The 17,337-nt window shown below is 54.7% G+C and overlaps 1 protein-coding gene across 6 annotated transcripts in view; it reads right to left on the reverse strand.

The window, feature by feature from the left end:
• Positions 1-3,549: 3,549 nt before the first annotated feature.
• The window catches only part of SPECC1L (sperm antigen with calponin homology and coiled-coil domains 1 like), a 145,103-nt gene continuing 131,315 nt past the window's right edge, over positions 3,550-17,337 (reverse strand). For all 6 annotated transcript variants that reach the window (XM_003905319.4, XM_009216921.2, XM_003905320.3 and 3 more), the window contains 3 exons: positions 9,525-9,641; positions 8,549-8,608; positions 3,550-6,747 (listed from right to left, as the gene is read on the reverse strand). In XM_003905319.4, the coding sequence (XP_003905368.1) occupies positions 6,658-6,747; positions 8,549-8,608; positions 9,525-9,641 (267 nt within the window). In that variant the 3' untranslated portion in view covers positions 3,550-6,657. The remainder of the gene's footprint in view (positions 6,748-8,548; positions 8,609-9,524; positions 9,642-17,337) is intronic.

A 17,337-nucleotide genomic window follows, 5' to 3' on the forward strand; every position in this document is an offset into this window, starting at 1 on the left:
CAGCCGCAACGTCCTCACGCAGGCAGTGATGACTTTGTTCTAAAGTTGGTCCTCAGGGTCACAGTGCCAAAGCCCTTAACATTCACCTCTAGGGCTCAAGGGGCAGTTCATTCCTCAGCACTGGTGCCAGTGGAACTGTGTCCTGAGACCGGGGGTGGTCAGGCAGGGCCTGGAGTGGCTCCAGCCCCAGAGCCAGTTCCACAATCCTCAGAGCCACCCATGAGGAGCCAGCGCCAAGGAGGCTGTGAGGGGCAGGCTCAGGCCAGGCCCCCACCCTTCCCCTGCTGGGCTCCTCCCTGGCCCTTCAGAGGCAGAGAGCCCCACAGTCCTGTGTCATCTGTCAGGTGCCTTGGCCCAGGTCTCCAGCAATGCCATTGCCCAGGGACTGGGCACAGGCCAGGCCGCCCAGTTCAGGAATGGGGAATGGCACCTGGGAGGGCTGTCCCCATACTGCCTGCCCCACGGGCCGGCTTGTCTTCTCCAGGAAGGGGCCTGTGTTCTCGGCACCACACACCTTAAGGCCACCTCCTCAGTCTTGGCCTTGCTGCCCCCTCGCCAGCCCCGTACCCACCTCAGCTGAGTGCTGTCCTCAGATATCAAGGCTGTTGGGGCTGGGGAAGGTCCCTGTGCAGGTGCCTGGGCCGCCTCCCCAGGCCCAAGGGAGCAACAAGGCTGAGGGGCAGAAATCCTCCGAGTGCAACTACTGCCTTTTGGTGGGCACAGGGAGGCCCCTGGCAGTCCCCGGCTTCTGTCTCCGGGTCTTGGTTTCCCTGCCCAGCCCCAGGCAGGCTTTGAAAAGGCTGTGGGCGCCCACCCTTCCTTCCATCCAGGCTCCGGGATCCTCAGGCCAGGCGGTGGGGCCAGCTGGGCCTCCCCTGCTCCAGGATTCCGGCCCTTTGTTCCTGCCCAGGATGCACCTGGTGGCCTCTGGCCCTCATTGTTTGCTCTGAGGCCAGCTGAGCTGCATCAGGAGCAAGACACGCCAGGCGCAGGACAAGCAGCCGGTGAGCAGGGAAAGGGTCCCTGGAAACCGCCTGGGTCACCCGGGGTGCTCCTCAAGTTCTCCAGTGGGGCAGGGACCTCACAGGGCTCCAGTTTATCCTAACAGAGGTCCTGCAAAGGCAGAAGAAACATACGGAGGAAGTGATCTCCGAGTCACTGGCTATCATCCTCCAACTCACTCCTACCCACTCAAGATGTTCACCCCATTTCTGCTTCTGGGTGTCAGGACAAACAGCAACCTGCTAGCAACCCGGCCGTGGGGATGATTGGCGTAGATGGGAAAGCAGGCCCCGAGGGGAGTGGAGCCCGGGCTCCAGGGTGGGCTGTGACAGTCCTCTTCAGCCCTCATGCCGAGGCTCACCACTCATCACCCTGATGGCTCTAAGCCACCTGCCCACTCTTCCTGTGGCCCCAGCCCCGTGACCCGCCGGGCCTCTGTACCCCATGTCAGAGAGGGTGCCTGATAGGAGGGCCCAGGAGGGGGCCCCGCTTTGCAGAGATGGAAACAACCCCAGCACATCCCAAGTGTCGGTGGCTGACCTGGGGAGGACCTGTGTCCTGCCTCCTCCTCAGTGCTCATCTTGGCAGAAGTCTTGGGTGCAACCCAGTCCTGTGATGGCCTGTCCTTCCCCTCGGGCACATCTGCTTCATACCTGGTGGGTGCCTGCCCTGGCCCTTCTTTTCTGCTTGGCTTTTTTTTTTTTTTGAGACGGAGTCTCACTGTCGCCCAGGCTGGAGTGCAGTGGCCGGATCTCAGCTCACTGCAAGCTCCGCCTCCCGGCTTTACGCCATTCTCCTGCCTCAGCCTCCCGAGTAGCTGGGACTACAGGCGCCTGCCACCTCGCCCGGCTAGTTTTTTGTATTTTTTAGTAGAGACGGGGTTTCACCGGGTTAGCCAGGATGGTATCAATCTCCTGACCTTGTGATCCGCCTGTCTTGGCCTCCCAAAGTGCTGGGATTACAGGCTTGAGCCACCGCGCCCGGCCTTCTGCTTGGCTCTTAAGACTGCAGACCCCCTGCCACCCCTTCCTCACACACACAGGAGGGTGGAGACAAAAGACCAGATCTTTCAGCTCCTGCTCTGGGCCTGGTGCGGTCAACTGGCAGGCTGCACCTGGTCTCTCCAGACCCCTCCCCCTGCCTCACAGCAGGATGCCCCCGACACGCTCTCAGCCTGAGGGGGCCAGTCAGGCCAGGGAGGTGGAGTCCTTTCCTGTGCCCAGCCCAGCCTCCTGTAGATGCCCAGTAAGGTCCAGACCTGTTGGGGTCAAAGCTCTTGCTGGAATCCAGAGCCCCGAATCTGAGCAACCCAGGAGTCTATCCTCATCTGATGTATGAGGAAGCGGCTCTGAGCATGTAGAGACCGGTTCTGTCTGCCCTGGTTCCTCACTTAAGGGACAACCTAAAATAGAACCCAGGCTACCCCCAGGTTGCAGGAAGTGCCGGCCCCGTGGGGCGGGGGCCACAGAGCTGGCCAGGCAGGGCTGCTGGGGCAGGGCATGGCATCTGGGCCCAGGCCCGCACGCCCTTCAGGGTGCTGAAGGGGTGTAAGGGATCCTTCTGGAATCTCTCCTCTCCCTGGAATCTCAAAGCTTCCCCCTTCCACCTGTTAAGCTGCCCCTCAGAGATCCTGGAAGTTTCTCTGAGTCAAGGTAGAAGAGATGCCCTCCCCAGAGGTGCTGCCCTGGGGAGCAGCAGAGCCAGCTCCAAATTGAGGGGAGCAGCACTGTGGACAGGCCCCGCAAGTAGGGTCTGGGAGTGACTGCCCCTCCTGGGGACGGCGGAGTCTGTGCTGCCCAGGACAAGGCCCAGGTGCGCTGGTGGGGACGGTGGTCCCCTGCTGACGTGTGGAGGCCGCTGCACACAAGGCCTGCCCAGCAGGCTCCACAGATGCTTGCTGACCACTAGGGGAGAACCCCCTCCATACAGCAGAGGACACAACGCAGGGGCTGCTGAGCAGGGAGGAGCTGAATCCAAGCCCAGTCCTGCCCCAGTCCTTCCACACTCAGCTCCCAGCTCTACAGCTGTTGCCCGCTGCCCACCCCAGGGTGCCTGCGGCTGTTGGCACCCAGGGGTGCAGCTCATGAGCACTTGCAGGTCATAGCGCAACGCCCAGCTTACTCAAGGGCAAGGCAGTTGCTGGGCTCCCAACCCTGGAGAGTCTACCTGGGAAGCGCATTCACTACATGCCCTCATATGCAGGAGGTACCACCACCATGGGCCTTTTGCACGTGACGTGGACAAGGTGATGAGTGTTCTCCAGGCCAGCTCAGTGCATTCACAATCACTGTAGTGGCTCACACCTGTAACCCCAAGGCTCTGGGAGGCAGAGGCAAGAGGATTGCTTTGAGCCCAGAAGTGCAAGACCGGCTTGGGCAACACGGCGAAAAGCCCATCTCTACACACACACACACACAACCTGCTGGAGATAGTGGCACACACCTGTGGTCCCAGCTACTCGGGAGGCTGAGGCAGGAGGATTGCTGGAGCCCTGGAGGTTAAGGCTGTGGTGAGCCGTCATTGACCCCGTCTCAAAAACAAAAACAATGCACAGAAAAAAAGGTTTATCTGGTTGCCTCTGGGTAGTATACTTTTCTTCTTATTTTATACATCCTGACAATTATTTCCAAGATGATACATGCCTCGAAACAAACAAAACCCCTCCAGACACACTCCTCTTGTCCCTGGGGAAGGCACGTGTCCAGGATATGTAGGGGCTTCCACTCTCTTAGGGGCAGCTCTGCCACGGTCTCTGGGGTCTTGTCATCTGTCACAGAACCCCAGTGGTTACAGGGCTCACTGTCCCACAGCCCCAGGCCACATGGTGATGTGCTGTGGCCCAGGGGAGACCACCCGGGACTCCTGGTCAGGATCTTCCCACACGAGGAAGTGTGCCTTGGGGTAGGGCCACAGGCTAGCTCAGAGATGCCCTCCTCTCCACAGCCAGTCCCAGGAGGCAGCTGGGTTCTGGTTTATGTGATGCCAGAGGGACGACAGGGAGGGGAGGGCAAGCTAGAAAAGCCCAAGCTTGTTGTTTCAGCCATTTTAATACATTCAAGAATATTTACTAGAACAACATTTAAAAGTATCATTAGTCCACAGAAGCCTGGGATCGAGAGAAATAGAAATGCGACTGGCCCTTTTGCAGTAAAGCTTGTGCTTGAAGGGAGAAGAGGCAAAGTGGCTTCCTGGAGGCTTCGTGCCAGGTGCCACAGGACTGAGAGCATCTCCAAATGTCACTTTAAACATCTGTGAGCATCTGTAGTCATTCCTAAAGCCCACAGTGTTCTAAGGATCCTATTAGATGAGGCAAAAGGCAATGCTTCTGGAACCCTCTCCCCTGCAGCTCTGCATGCAAACCTTCCCCAAGGAGGGGCCCAAGGTGAGCCTCTAGATAGGCGGGGCCAGGCCCTCCCCATGCCCACCCTCTTTCCCTGTTGCTGACCCCAGGCCTGATGCTGGACCCATGAGACTCCCAGAGGGAAAACACAGATACAGCCCATCCATCCATGGCCACCTTCCTCTAGAAGATCCTGGGGATCCCTACCCCCTCATCCCATGATGCACCAGGGCTGGGCTCGCATGGCCAGCAAAGGATAAAGTTGGGAACTGCAGACCCGGGGAAGTCCCCTCATTCTTAGGGCAAAACAGCCCCTAAAGGACAAAATAAATAAACCAAACCATGACCAGTCAGCTGGATCTGGACAGGTGGACTGGCCTCTGTGAAGGCAAATGAGAGCAAAAATGGGAACTGAGGACACCTAAATGGAGAGACATATAAAAACAGTAATTCTCACACGAACATTAGTGGCTCATGCCAATAGCAGAGCTGGCCATCAACAGAGGAACAGCAACAAGAAGACAACTCAGACGGGGCGACTGGGCCAGGCGTCTGCGGGGGTCTCTGCTATGCTCTGTGGCATGACTTTGCCTGCCTGGCCTCTCCTTAGCTGAAAACGGGCATTTCACCAAAGGGTATCCAGCTGGCGGCAGCAGCCTGAGCTCCCAGGCTGACGTCTGGGCAGGGCTGATGGGCAGTTCCTGGCCATCTGGTGACCAGGTGTGCTGGCAGCCGCACCCACATACACAGCCCCTTTCCTAATAACCACATTCTAGGCTACGCAGGCATGTTAAACTCCTGGTCTAGAACATCGTGCTTGAATGCAGACCCCTCAGCCCACAGTCGGGCTGGCTGGGCCTCCTGGGAGCCCCTCATTGCATCCAGTCTGTGGGGCAGTGACCCGCTTCCACTGATGGCTGGTCTTCCTCATAGTGCTTTGCAGGTGCCACACACAGTTGTATTCTCAAAGCTACACGTCTTGTCTGGACATTGTTCAAACCAATAGCTGCTGCATTAGGCACACGGGAGATCCCTATTCCCAAAAAGAGCTGTTGAGTTCCAGCCTAAAAGCATCTCCAGTGACCACCTTTAAATAAGGCTTTGGTTCAAACGGCATGGACCCAGCACCTGGGGAGGGTGGGCACGGGGGGCAAGGACCCAGTAGCTGGGGAGGGCAGGCATGGTGGCGGGAGACAATTCAACCACTGAGCCCTGAACGAGGCCCCTGCCTTGGCCATGGAGGGCAGTGGCTGCCCTCACAAGAAGAGTTAAGGCACTTTCTTAAACTCTGGCCTAGGAGGATGATGTCTTAGTGACTCAGTGAGTTTAAATGACACTGCCTGGGCTCCCTAAAGTTGTTTACTTTTCTCCTATCTCCTGCTTCATTCCTTGCTCTCACCATGCTAACGTACAGATGTTGTTTAGATGTCTATGCTTATTGAAAGAATGTAACTTTGGTACTAACAGAACAGGAGCGACTTTTTCCAGTATTGCTCATAACAAAACAAAAATCTTAATTAGAAAAACTCCCTATGATGAAGAAATCTAAAGCCAGAGCTGGGACTCCAAACCCCTTCCAGGCTGGAAGACAGGTCGCAGTCTCCAGGCAAGGGGACCGTGGGACTGCTTCCTGTCAAAAAGCACAGCCTCGAGAGAGCAGCAGCAGCACCCCCAGCCCCGGCACGCCTGCACCACGCCCTCTAGATACTCTCCTAGCTCAGGCTGAAAACGCCTGGATTGCGTCGGCCGGGACAGCCCCGTCAGGTGTGGGGCAGCTGACCCGTCTGTGGTGACATGCTCCTCCGAACTAGGACAGTGAAGGGCCCAGGGCGCTGGGAATTGCCAGGCACTGACTCTCCTGCGTTCTCATCAGTGCCGGAACCCACCCCAGCCAATAGTCAGGAAGTGCCACGGCCGAGCCTTCATCAACCCCAGTGAGTTTCCCACAGAACTGAATCCTTTTCCCAAGTTCAGCTGTGCATGAAGCCCTTTTTGTTTGGTGCCCTGGTGCACTAGTGTAGTTCAATATTCTTTTCAGAAGGAAAACTCCAGCAGCCACTGGCCTGTGGGATGTGTGCTGAGCCCACATGACCTGAGTGGATGGGTCATGTGGGAGGGGCCCTGGTGGGAGCTGTGGGCCACACGGCTGAGTTCTGCCAATACGGAAGCCCCAAGCTGGAGGCTCACACGCTGCGGAGCAGCTCAGAGTTGGAGTTGCTGGAAGCTTTACAGGGGTGCGTAGCTAATGGCGTTGGTGTCGCTCGGTCACTGTGGAGGGGTACCCCCCACTATTGGGGCGGCTCCTCCCAGCATGCTCAGGTTTCAAAGTACTTGTAGATCGCCGTCACGTACAGCATCACGTTCTGCCAATCGGGCCGTTCAGTCCGTACCATTTCATTAATGTCCTGACAGACAAGGAAGAGGCTTGGTTAGAACTGCAGGTCACCTCCAGGCTGTCCCAATGGGCTCCGCCACAGCAACATGGGCTTCTGGGGTTGGATGGGGCCTTGAAAGATTTTCTAGGACTAATTACATGTTTTTAAAGCTTGGTCAAGAGCACCTCCTCCCTGGGCATCAGCATTGTACCCAGGCCACCCACCCCAGCCCCAGAGCGACAGGCAAGGTGCCTCCCTGCTCACGGCTCTGCAGAACGGGGTTTCATCCAGTCTGGGCGGGGGAACTTCCTCCCTCCTCCCCGCACCTGCCTCTTTTCTTAAACCATTCCTTGGGAGGCCCTTCTGAGAGCCCTTCTCAGCCCCAGGCACTGGCCTAGGAGAATTTTTCTGTGTCGGAGGTTCCCAGAACCAACTCTGATGGCTTTCACCATGGGCAACAGTCTGAAATCATCCAAGACTCTGCTCTGTGACTGTGCTCTGCTGAACGCCAGTGACCTGTGACCGGTGAACTGATGTTGTAGGAAAACAAACTTGGGAAACCGTGGACCCACCCCCATCCCACTCCAGTGTCTCACAGTCTTTAACATGCGACAGAAGGCCTCAAAAAGTGATACACTGCTGCGGCTGAGGGCGTGGGGAGTGTCCCAAGGGGCCGGCCTGAGCGATCCTTCCCTTCCCGTGGGTGAGGAGCACAGGACGTGCGACTGAGCATGCAGGATCAGGAGGGCGCCCTTGGTGACTTGGTGCAGAAAACGAAAACCTGTCTGGTCAATCCAAGAATCTTGACTATAGAAGCTTTTGAGGGTGGGAAAAAGGCCTGCTTTTTAATATATCGGAACTTTACACGTGTTGTAAAATAGTCAGGAATGGGGAAATATTTAACTTATTTTTCCCTGTACAACAGTTGAACAGAGGCCACCCTAAAAAAAGCACATTTCCAGGGATTTAGATGTACCTGTGGCATGAACACTCTGAGTGAACATGGGTGTAAATGCTTCTTCACAGCACCTCCAGTTGCTGCAAGTTAGGGTGGGGGCACGGGGATGAGGAGGTGGCCCTGGAGGGCCCCAGATCTAGGACTGTTTGGGGCTTGGTCTGGCCTGTGGGCTCTCCGCCCTTTCTGAACATCCCCTGATGGTCTGTGTGTACCGTGCAATGCTGCAGCACTCAGTTTACTTCATAAAAGTGTCTCTGGGTGTAGAAGCTTTGGCTTTGGATTCGGACGCTGTGTTTTCTCCCGGGAAGTCGGGCTCGGCAAGGTAGAAGCGTGAGAGGCCTAAACCTGAGAACACGCCGGGTTTCCACACTTCTGTCCTGTGAGCAGTGGCTCCCCACACCATCACGAGGAAGTGCAGGAGCCTCTAAAGCCACCTGCCTTGGCTGGGAGCTGCCTTGCTCTCTCCCTCTAGATGGACAAGGCAGAGGGACCTGCTGGCGTGGTGTTTTTGACAGCGAGATTTATAAACATGTGACATTTTTCTTCTGACCCAAGGGATTCCCTTATGGAAGAAGTGACTGCGAGGAGCCATCCCAGGTAAGGTTGGCTGGGCTCATGGTCTTAGGCCTCCCACCCTTTCAGGGGGATCCTCAGGGCGTTTTACGTGAGATAAAGTGCTGGCACCAGGATGCAAGATCCCACATCTGCACCCACCCTTAATGGGACCCTCCCTTGGCCCCAGAGCACCCCGTAGCTGCCTTTTATCAGGCAGCCACACCACCCCACGGCCACGAGGATTCAGCTTAAACAGGACTGAACTCTTTGTAGCCAGAAGGAGGGCCCTGCCAGTGACTTAGGGGCACAAGGGCTCACCAGTGTGGATTTGATGCCAACACTTTCAGCTGCCTGGAAAGCCAGCATGAAGTTCCTTCTCTGTAAAAGAAACCATGTCACAGGAGTGCATGAACAAGGCACGGAGAAAGTCACGTGGTCTCCACAACGGCCTGGGACAGATGCACACTTACCTCTACCTGATGCCACAACAAACCTACGCTGGGAGCCTGAGCTTCTGCGTCTGCAGCAAGTACCCTGCACTAGGCCCAGCCACCCTCCCCTCCCGACCTGCTGCAGAGTGACCCACCAACACCTGTTCTTTCCTCACTCCTGAAGAATCCCACTTCTGACGCACCAATGCTATGGCGCCTGAACAAGTGCCCCCAAAAGCTAGTTAGGAACACTCATCAAATGAGCTTCCCCCACAGGGATCTTCAAGGCTTGTCTGCAGAGCTGGGGGCTGACATGGGGGAAGCAGGGGACTGGGGCGGGAGCTGCAGGCCTGGATCCTCTCCAATGGCCGTCTGGGCAGGGCTTCTCCCTGACCCTGTCCCCATGCCCTGGAGTGCACAGGGTTGGTGTTTCTTGCCAGTTCTAAGGCCCACAATGCAGAATGGGCCATGGAGTGACAGCCCTCCTCAAGGTGGCAGGAGGCTGGCCTGGCCTGGTCAGCCCTGCCAAGAAGGCAGGAGCACTGCCTGACTACTCCTGCCTTCTTGGCCCCCTCCTGGTGAAGCTCTTCATCCTAAATGTAGTCACTCAGGAACGACTGGCTGCTCCCACCAGGAATGATATCGCTTGGGGAATTCTGAACCAACCAAATACTCCACACAAGGTGGGTCAGGGACTGGTGGGCTCAGCATGAATGACCTGATCCAGAATAAGACCCAGCTGGCACGAGGCAATCGCAAGCCAGCGCTGTGGCATGTGACCTGCTGATGGCAGGCACTGCCCTTGGTTCTCAGCCCTCCAACCCTGTGAGGTGGGTGCCAGGAGCTGGCCCTCCATGGCTTACCTTATCCTGGCTGTTCAGTTCTTGATATGGAATGTGGGCAGGGAGATACGTATGCAGGAGGGCACAGAAAGCCAGCCCATCGTTCCAGCTGCTGCTAAAGTTTGTAATGTCAATATTCTGAAGGAAAGGAAGAAAAACATGTAACCAACACATGCTAGGATCCTCTTAGGAGATGCCAAGGAGGACACAGGAGGCCTCATATCCTGCATGGCCTCCAAAACACAAAACCAAACCCAGGGCAGGGCGGGCATGTCCAAGGGCTACCTGGTACCTATGACTCCCCAACCCGTCCCACCCACCAGCTGTAGATGGCTGCCCCTGCATGGTCACGCCTGGGCCTGGTATAACACGTGGCGTCTTGCTGACTTACTAGTTGTTGCATACAAAGAGAGGCCCCTAGGCTGCTGAAGCTGGCCTCTACCATGACCTGTTGGGGTGACAGTACAGACCAGAGGACATGGGTGGTAATCAATGACCCTTTTTTTTTTTTTTTTTTTGGTTTGTTTGAGATGGAGTCTCACTCTGTTGCCAGGTTGGAGTGCAGTGGCGTGATCTCGGCTCACTACAACCTCCACCTCCCGGGTTCAAGTGATTTCTCCTGCCTCAGCCTCCCGAGTAGCTGGGACTACAGGCACGTGCCACCATACCCGGCTATTTTTTTTGTGGTTGTTGTATTTTTAGTAGAGACAGGGTTTCACCGTGTAAGCCAGGATGGTCTCAATTTCTTGACCTCATGATCCGCCCACCTCAGCCTCCCAAAGTGCTGGGATTACAGGAGTGAGCCACCACGCCCTGCCAGTAATCAATGACCTTTAAAGCACCATGTATTAAAATACAACTCATTCTCCATTGGTTGTTGAAGCACGTAAAAGATCCTCCAAGTCAGGGTGTATCTCAAAGTGTGCCCACACATGAAGATACCTTCTGCCCTTTTCATTGCAACGACACCTGCTCTGATGGATGGTGAGAAGCCGAGAGCGACAACATGGCCCCCTGAGCACTGGTCCAGGCCACGCACCACATGTACTGGAGACTGCTGTAGTGTACCCCACCACACACTCGTGGTTAAAAAAAGTTATCTGAAAATACAGGTTCGCTTAAAGATGTCTTTGATGAGGCAATTTATTGGTCTGATTAAATGCCTTGATCCTCTGTGAGTTGGTCTTGTTAGAATCTGGTATGGGGAGGTGGGATGCGTACAGGGCTCCTCAGCCCTGCAGGCTGTGGCCTCAACTCTGCCAGGGAGGAGCATGGGGCATGGGAGTGGGGCAGGGCTGTTCTGTTAAGAAAAGTTATGACTCAGCCTGACATCCCAGATCAGGGACTCTAAGCAAAGACTTGCAGTTCATCAAAAACCTCTGCACTTTGCTGCTAGGCACGTGCCTGTGGTCCTAGCTACTCAGGAGGCTGAGGCAGGAGGATCCCTTGAGCCCAGGAGTTCAGGGCTGCAGCATGGTATGACTGTGCCTGTGAACAGCCATTACACCCCAGCCTGCCACCACAGTGAGATCCCCCATCTCCGAAAAAACACACAAACCACAAACCAAAACACCTCTGTAACTTGAAGCTGTCACCATCTGACTGCCCCCATCTTGCATTAGGAGCCAGTTAAGGCTGGCTGTGTGCTCTCCATGCCAACTCTTGGGGAACCACCTCGACTTTTAAAAATTTTTTGAGACAGGGTCTCTCTGTCACCCAAGCTGGAGTGGAGTTGGCTCACTGCGGCCTTGACGACCTCCCAGGGTTAAGCAATCCTCCTATCTCAGCCTCCTGAGTGGCTGGGACTACAGGCTGGTACGTGCTACTGCATCCAGCTAATTCTGTTTATTTTTTTGTAGAGATGGGGTTTTGCTATGTCACCTAGGCTGGTCTGAAACTCCCGAGCTCAAGCAATCTCGCCTCAGCCTCCAAAGCAGTGAGATTACATGCATGAGCCACTGTACCCAGCCTTGACTTTCTTTTAAAGGGCACCTTATTCCACATTTTAAAGTATTTGTAACTATAAAAGGAATACATAATTCAGATTTTATTTTTACTTTTCTTTTTTTTTGAGACAGAGTCTCGCTCTGTCACCCAGGCTGGAGTGCAGTGGCGCAATCTCGGCTCACTGCAAGCTCCGCCTCCCGGGTTCACGCTGTTCTCCTGCCTCAGCCTCCCAAGTAGCTGGGACTACAGGCGCCCAGCACCACGTCCAGCTAATTTTTTGTATTTTTTATTAGAGACGGGGTTTCACCGTGTTAGCCAGGATGGTCTTGATCTCTTCGTGATCCACCCGCCTCGGCCTCCCAAAGTGCTGGGATTACAGGCCTGAGCCACTGCACCCGGCCTTTATTATTAGGTTTTAAAGAGATAGGATCTCACTCTGTCTCCAGGCTGGAGTGCAGTGGCATAATCATAGCTCACTGCAGCCTTGAACTCCTGGGCTCAAGCCTCCCACCTCAGCCTCCCAAAGTGCTGGGATTACAGGTGCAGTCCACCTTGCCTGGCCCAGAGTATTTTATCATATAAAATATCCTGCAATTCAGCTGGTATGTAGCCTTTACCCTTATTTGCAAGAGTCCTTATGAAGATGAATCTACACATTTCAAATTTCCTAATTAATACTTTATGCAGACACCACAAGCTGAAAAAGAACACCTCCCCACCACCCTGTCCTACTTTCATTATTTTACGCCACCTTCAACTGCACCAAGAGCCAGCCTCCTAGGTGACAGAGAAAGCCCAGATTTTACTATTCAAGGCAAACCGTCCAGCTCCTGGGGAGCATTTTATCCTCCTCCCGGGAATGAGTGATTCACAGAACAACATTAACACTATGATTATCATTATATTATTAACTATATCTGTATAGAGTCTTACAAAGCTTACAAAAGCACTTTATGAATCCTGACCCCTCTTTATATACTGTTAGGACCTAACACCAAGTCAGGGACCTGTGGCTCAGAGACAGGGGCAGGTGGAGGCCATGGGAACCCAGGCTCGGAACTGCAAGGATGTGTCCGACCCAGTGAGGACCCAAGTAAAGCAGGCTGGGCAGGCCGCCCCCGCAAGGGAGACCATCAGTCCAGCCTCACAGCTCTAGGCGGGTGTCCTCACAAAGCAGCAGACCACGTGGAGGAGCATGAGGCTGACTTCTCATCACCTGCATCATCAAAATGTATTTATTGTCTGGCTCCTGACTGCACGTACCCAGAACGCTCCAGTGGCTGTGCAAAGCATGAGCCTTCCAAAGGACAGCAGCACCAAGAGTTACTTTCATAGGCCATTTCCTCTCATTAACCTGACCATCTGCTGCTTCCAGCTTCTCTGATACGACCCAGAGACACTGTTATAAACTGCTGTGAGGAAAGTGACCAGATTAAGGAACAAGGAAATGCAAACCTGCCAAGAGTCGCAGGGGAAGGTGGCAGCAAGCCTGTGGTGGCTGGTGTACCAACAGTCTGATCTGGCTACCTCAGAGTGTGCCACCAGTCATTCACTGACATCATCAGCCCTCCCCAAATACCTGGCCCAGGTGAGAATCCTCTCTGCCTCAGTAGTAGTCCTCACACTTTCTGGCCACGAAGACGCAGTTCTGAGAGTAAGACCTGCTACATTCCCAAGAGGCCTGGCCCGCCCTCCATGTGGCTCTCTGCTCTGGCCATGATTTAACAGTTACCACCCCATAAAGGGTTCTGAAGACCTAATAAAGAAGGTGCCTTGTGGCAAACAGGGCTTGACAGTTACTGCTGACTGAAGACCCCTGAACACATGCACACGCATGCAATCTCATCTCTTTGATCTCATCGGAATCTCAGAAAGCAGCTCTTTACGGAGGAAACTAGGACCGAGGGGAGCGCTAGGCAGGCGGCAGGGAAGACAGGACAGGACAGGAACCCTTGCCCCAGGTATCCTGTGAGCAGTACTCACTTTCACTCTCACAGTCACCCAGAGCAGTCTGGAAGGAGGGTGAGGCTCCAAGAGGCCAAGACGCTCACCCAGGCCACAGAGCGGGTCTATGGGATCATTCAAAGTGAGGTGTATTATAGGAGGATGGGCCTGCTTTCCTTTAGTCGTCTAGGTAAGATTTCCTAATGCTCTGTGCACCTTTCCACAGTGAAGTCAGTCTAGAATTGGGGTATGGAGAAGAGGCAGGAATGAAGTATGCAAGACATGGAGAATGGGCTGGGACTCACTTGCTCCATAACTGGCAGGGCCCACCACAAAACGAAAATGCAAGGTCCCCTTGCTCAAAATGCAAAGGAAAAAGTCTATCAAAGGTACTAAAAAAAGAGCCAGGTTTAAGGGACTAAGCGGTTGATGAAAGAGGCATCCTGGCAGGGAGAGGGGGCCAGGAAGCTTCTCAATAATGTGTGGAGCTCTGTGTGAGGCCAATGGCAGCGCCTGGCCCTCAGAGGTCACATTCACTTCTGGAGGAAAACAAATCTTCACTTCCTGCCGCAGCCGCCCCTTCTGCTCCCTGAAATGCAGGCAGCTCTGGCAGGGTCGCGGACGTGCCTGGCCTCACTGCCTCACAGCGCCTGGAGGCAGAGGCTCCTGTGTCCCATCCGCCTGGCTGTGGGAACCCCAGCCTTCCCCCTCCACTTCCTCAAGATAAACCCAACACCATGCCGGGGAAGAAGCTGCTGCTCCAGCACCCCTGCCCCACCTGGAACCTCTGGGAAGAGAGGCTTCATTTACAAAGCATGCCACAGTGACCTGAACCGGAGGAAAACAATGGCTCCTTCAGTTCCAGGCTGAGAAAGTTCACGTTTGAGTACCTGACAACAGAAATTTCCTATCAATACAACTAAAGCCCAAAAAGGCGGCTGGCTGGGGGCCCCACCTCCCTTAACCCTTGGTGGGCTGGAGGGCAGCCAGGCCAGGCTGCTCCACATGGCTCCAAGGCACCCTACGTGATAAGCTGGAAGCCAGAAAGTAGGGAGTCCAAGTGAAGCCTGAGTGCCTGCTGGCCGCTCTGCCTCCTCCCGCATCCAAAGAGATCATGTGGGGAGAATGAGCCAGGCTCTGAAAAACGGGTTCCTCCAGGGAAGTGAGGAAGAAGCCTGCAACCCTCTGCTCCCAACATCACTGGCTGTTGCGTGGTTTGAAATGTTCCAGGCTGAGAAGCCTAACTGCTAATGAAGTCATATTGACTAAATCTAAGAACAACGAAGCTGGGTTTTCGGAAGGCACGGTGCAAGAACACCAGGCAGGAAGGCAGGGAGCTCCCCCCCACATGGCTACCACGGCCTGTTAATATTATGACAGGATCAGTATCTTGGAGAGGAATCACATGAAACAACAGAAAATCGCATGGAATCACCAGAGAAATGGCTTCTCCCTTCCTCAGCCAGTCAAGACCCTTGTTCCGCAGGTGGGAAGAGCACCCAGTGAGGCCTCCTCCAATCCCTACCTGCCAGCCGCCACCACTCATACAACCCGCCAGCTATTCCCAAACCCAGACCACAGTGGGCTCCGGGCTGCCAGGGGAGCACAGGGAGAGACGAATGATCCCACAGACCAGCTCTGTGCTTGGCCTCTCGGAGCCTCAGCCTCCTTCCAGACTGCTCTGGATGACTGTGAGAATGACAGTGAGGTACTGCTCACAGGATGCTTGAGGCAAGGGTTCCTGCCCTGCCTTCCCTACTGCCTGCTTAGCACTCCTCCCCTGATCCTGGGGCCCTCATCAAGTGTCTGCAGGCGGCCCCCAGACCTGCCTCTTGCCATCTGTCCCTCATGCCTCTGCTCCATGCCTGGACCCCACAGAAGAGCCTGGGAGCAGCCTGGTGCTGTCTCCATCCGCATGAGGTCTGGAACTAAATTTTCTGTTGCTTTCTAAGGTGGCAACAGGTACAGGCAGGTGAATCTGCCTGCGGATTGGTGGCCCCTGGAACTTGTGATCCCTACCTTCCCAGGAAGGCTAAAGTCACCCTGGATCTTCTTGGCAATTGAGGAAAAAAGCTAAAGCTTTTATGTCTTGGATAAAAACAACTCATCACCACTAGTATGAAACTTGGGGGCAGGGGTTTGAGCCAGGTTTGACACTTCCTGGGCATACCACCCTGGCTCTCTTGGACTTCAGTGAGGCGGGTGTGCAAATCTCAGCCCACACAAGATGATGAGTCCTCAACCCTTTCTGAAACTGTGATGTGCTTTACACATGTAAGGTATTTTTTTTTTTTTTTTTTTTTTTTGAGACAGAGTCTCGCACTATTGCCCAGGCTGGAGTGCTGTGGCGAGATCTCGGCTCAATGCAAGCTCCGCCTCCCGGATTTAAGCAATTCTCTGCTTCAGCCTCCTGAGTAGCTGGGATTACAGGCGCCCACCACCATGCCCGGCTAATTTTTGTATTTTTAGTAGAGATGAGGTTTCACCATTTGGTCAGGCTGGTCTCAAACTCCTAACCTCAGGTGATCTGCCCGCCTCGGCCTCCCAAAACGTTGGGATTACAGGCATGAGCCACCGTGCCCGGCCTGTAAGGTATTTTTAGGGTTTAGTTTGCTTACTTTAGAGGAGATAGCTGCTGTGTTGCAGATGGCATGAGTCCAAACCAGAACACCAATACGCAACGGAATCACTGAGAATGTCCCTAGGCTGCTCCTTCCTGGAGCCTTGCTCTTGGGCAGTGGCCACAATTCTGCTGACCCTTATCATATTCATGTGACCTGTAAACGTCCACCTGCCTCCACTGCTCCGTGTGTTGCTGCACATGGAGCAATACCAGTGCCCTGGTATGTGGTTCCTTCCTTCCCTCCCTCTCCCCTTCTCTCTAAGGGGGTTTGGATGAGGAACTCAGATAACAAACTAGCTTGAAATCCCAACTGCTGGAAGTTCTCACTCAAAACACAATGGTAGGAAACATGCTCTACAATCACTTGTTTCAAAGCCATTTGGATGCCATGAGGCAGAGCTTTCCATCCTGACAGGAGGGCCATGGCCGCCCAGTGTGTGGATGTGTTTTCTGCAGGCCTGCAAAGGTCTTCTTGGGATTGGCATACAAACAGAAGAATGAAGGGCCTGGAGTCGTGTTCTTCCACTAACAGTAACAGGGAAACTCCACCTTGGAGAGCAGGAGACACAGCGACACCCTAAAATCTGTGGCCCCAGCATGGAATCCACAGGTGGACGTGGCCATGGCCACAAATCTAGGGACAGCCTGTGGGAAAGGGCAGAGGGCCTGGGGATGGGCTGCTCTTTTTGAGGACTCATTTGCACACTCAATGAGTCCTCACCTGGGGTGTCCTGGGTAGGCATCTTGTTGGACAGGGCTGACACGCGGACTTGACATGGGCCAGGGCTCAAGGAGGTTTAAAGGGAAGTGTGGCTGGACTGGGGTCAGAAGAACAGCCAGGAGCAGGGGGAGGAAAGTCAGAGGCCAGCTGGTCAGTGGCTGCAGAGGTCCATATCAGGTTGGGCTGGAGTGGTGGGTGGGAGAAGGAGTGCTCCGGAGATACTTGGCAGCTAAAGCAGACTAGACTCGGCAACAGACTGGCTATGAGGAGGGATAGCACATGCAGTGCTCGGGATGGGCCTTTGGCTTCTGTGGGCAGAACCAGACGCTGGTGGTGGCCTTCACAGGGGCAGAGCTCACTGGAGAAAGGTGGGCATTGAGCAGATGAGGGGTGTGTTTTTGTCACCTTGAGTTCAAGATACCTTGGAGAAAACCAAAGGTGCTTGCTTGGTGGTACTGACACGTGAGTCAGAGGAGCAGTGCAGAGAGACAGAAAGTGCAGCATCATCAGAGTCCTGTGTGGGATCCCCTAGGGATGGTCACAGTAGGCCATAAGCAAGAAGGAGGCCTCGGATCCAGCCCCTCAGAGCTCCAACAAGT

Source organism: Papio anubis, chromosome 16 (genome assembly GCF_008728515.1).
Source record: "Papio anubis isolate 15944 chromosome 16, Panubis1.0, whole genome shotgun sequence".
Classification (NCBI taxonomy): Eukaryota; Metazoa; Chordata; class Mammalia; order Primates; family Cercopithecidae; genus Papio; species Papio anubis.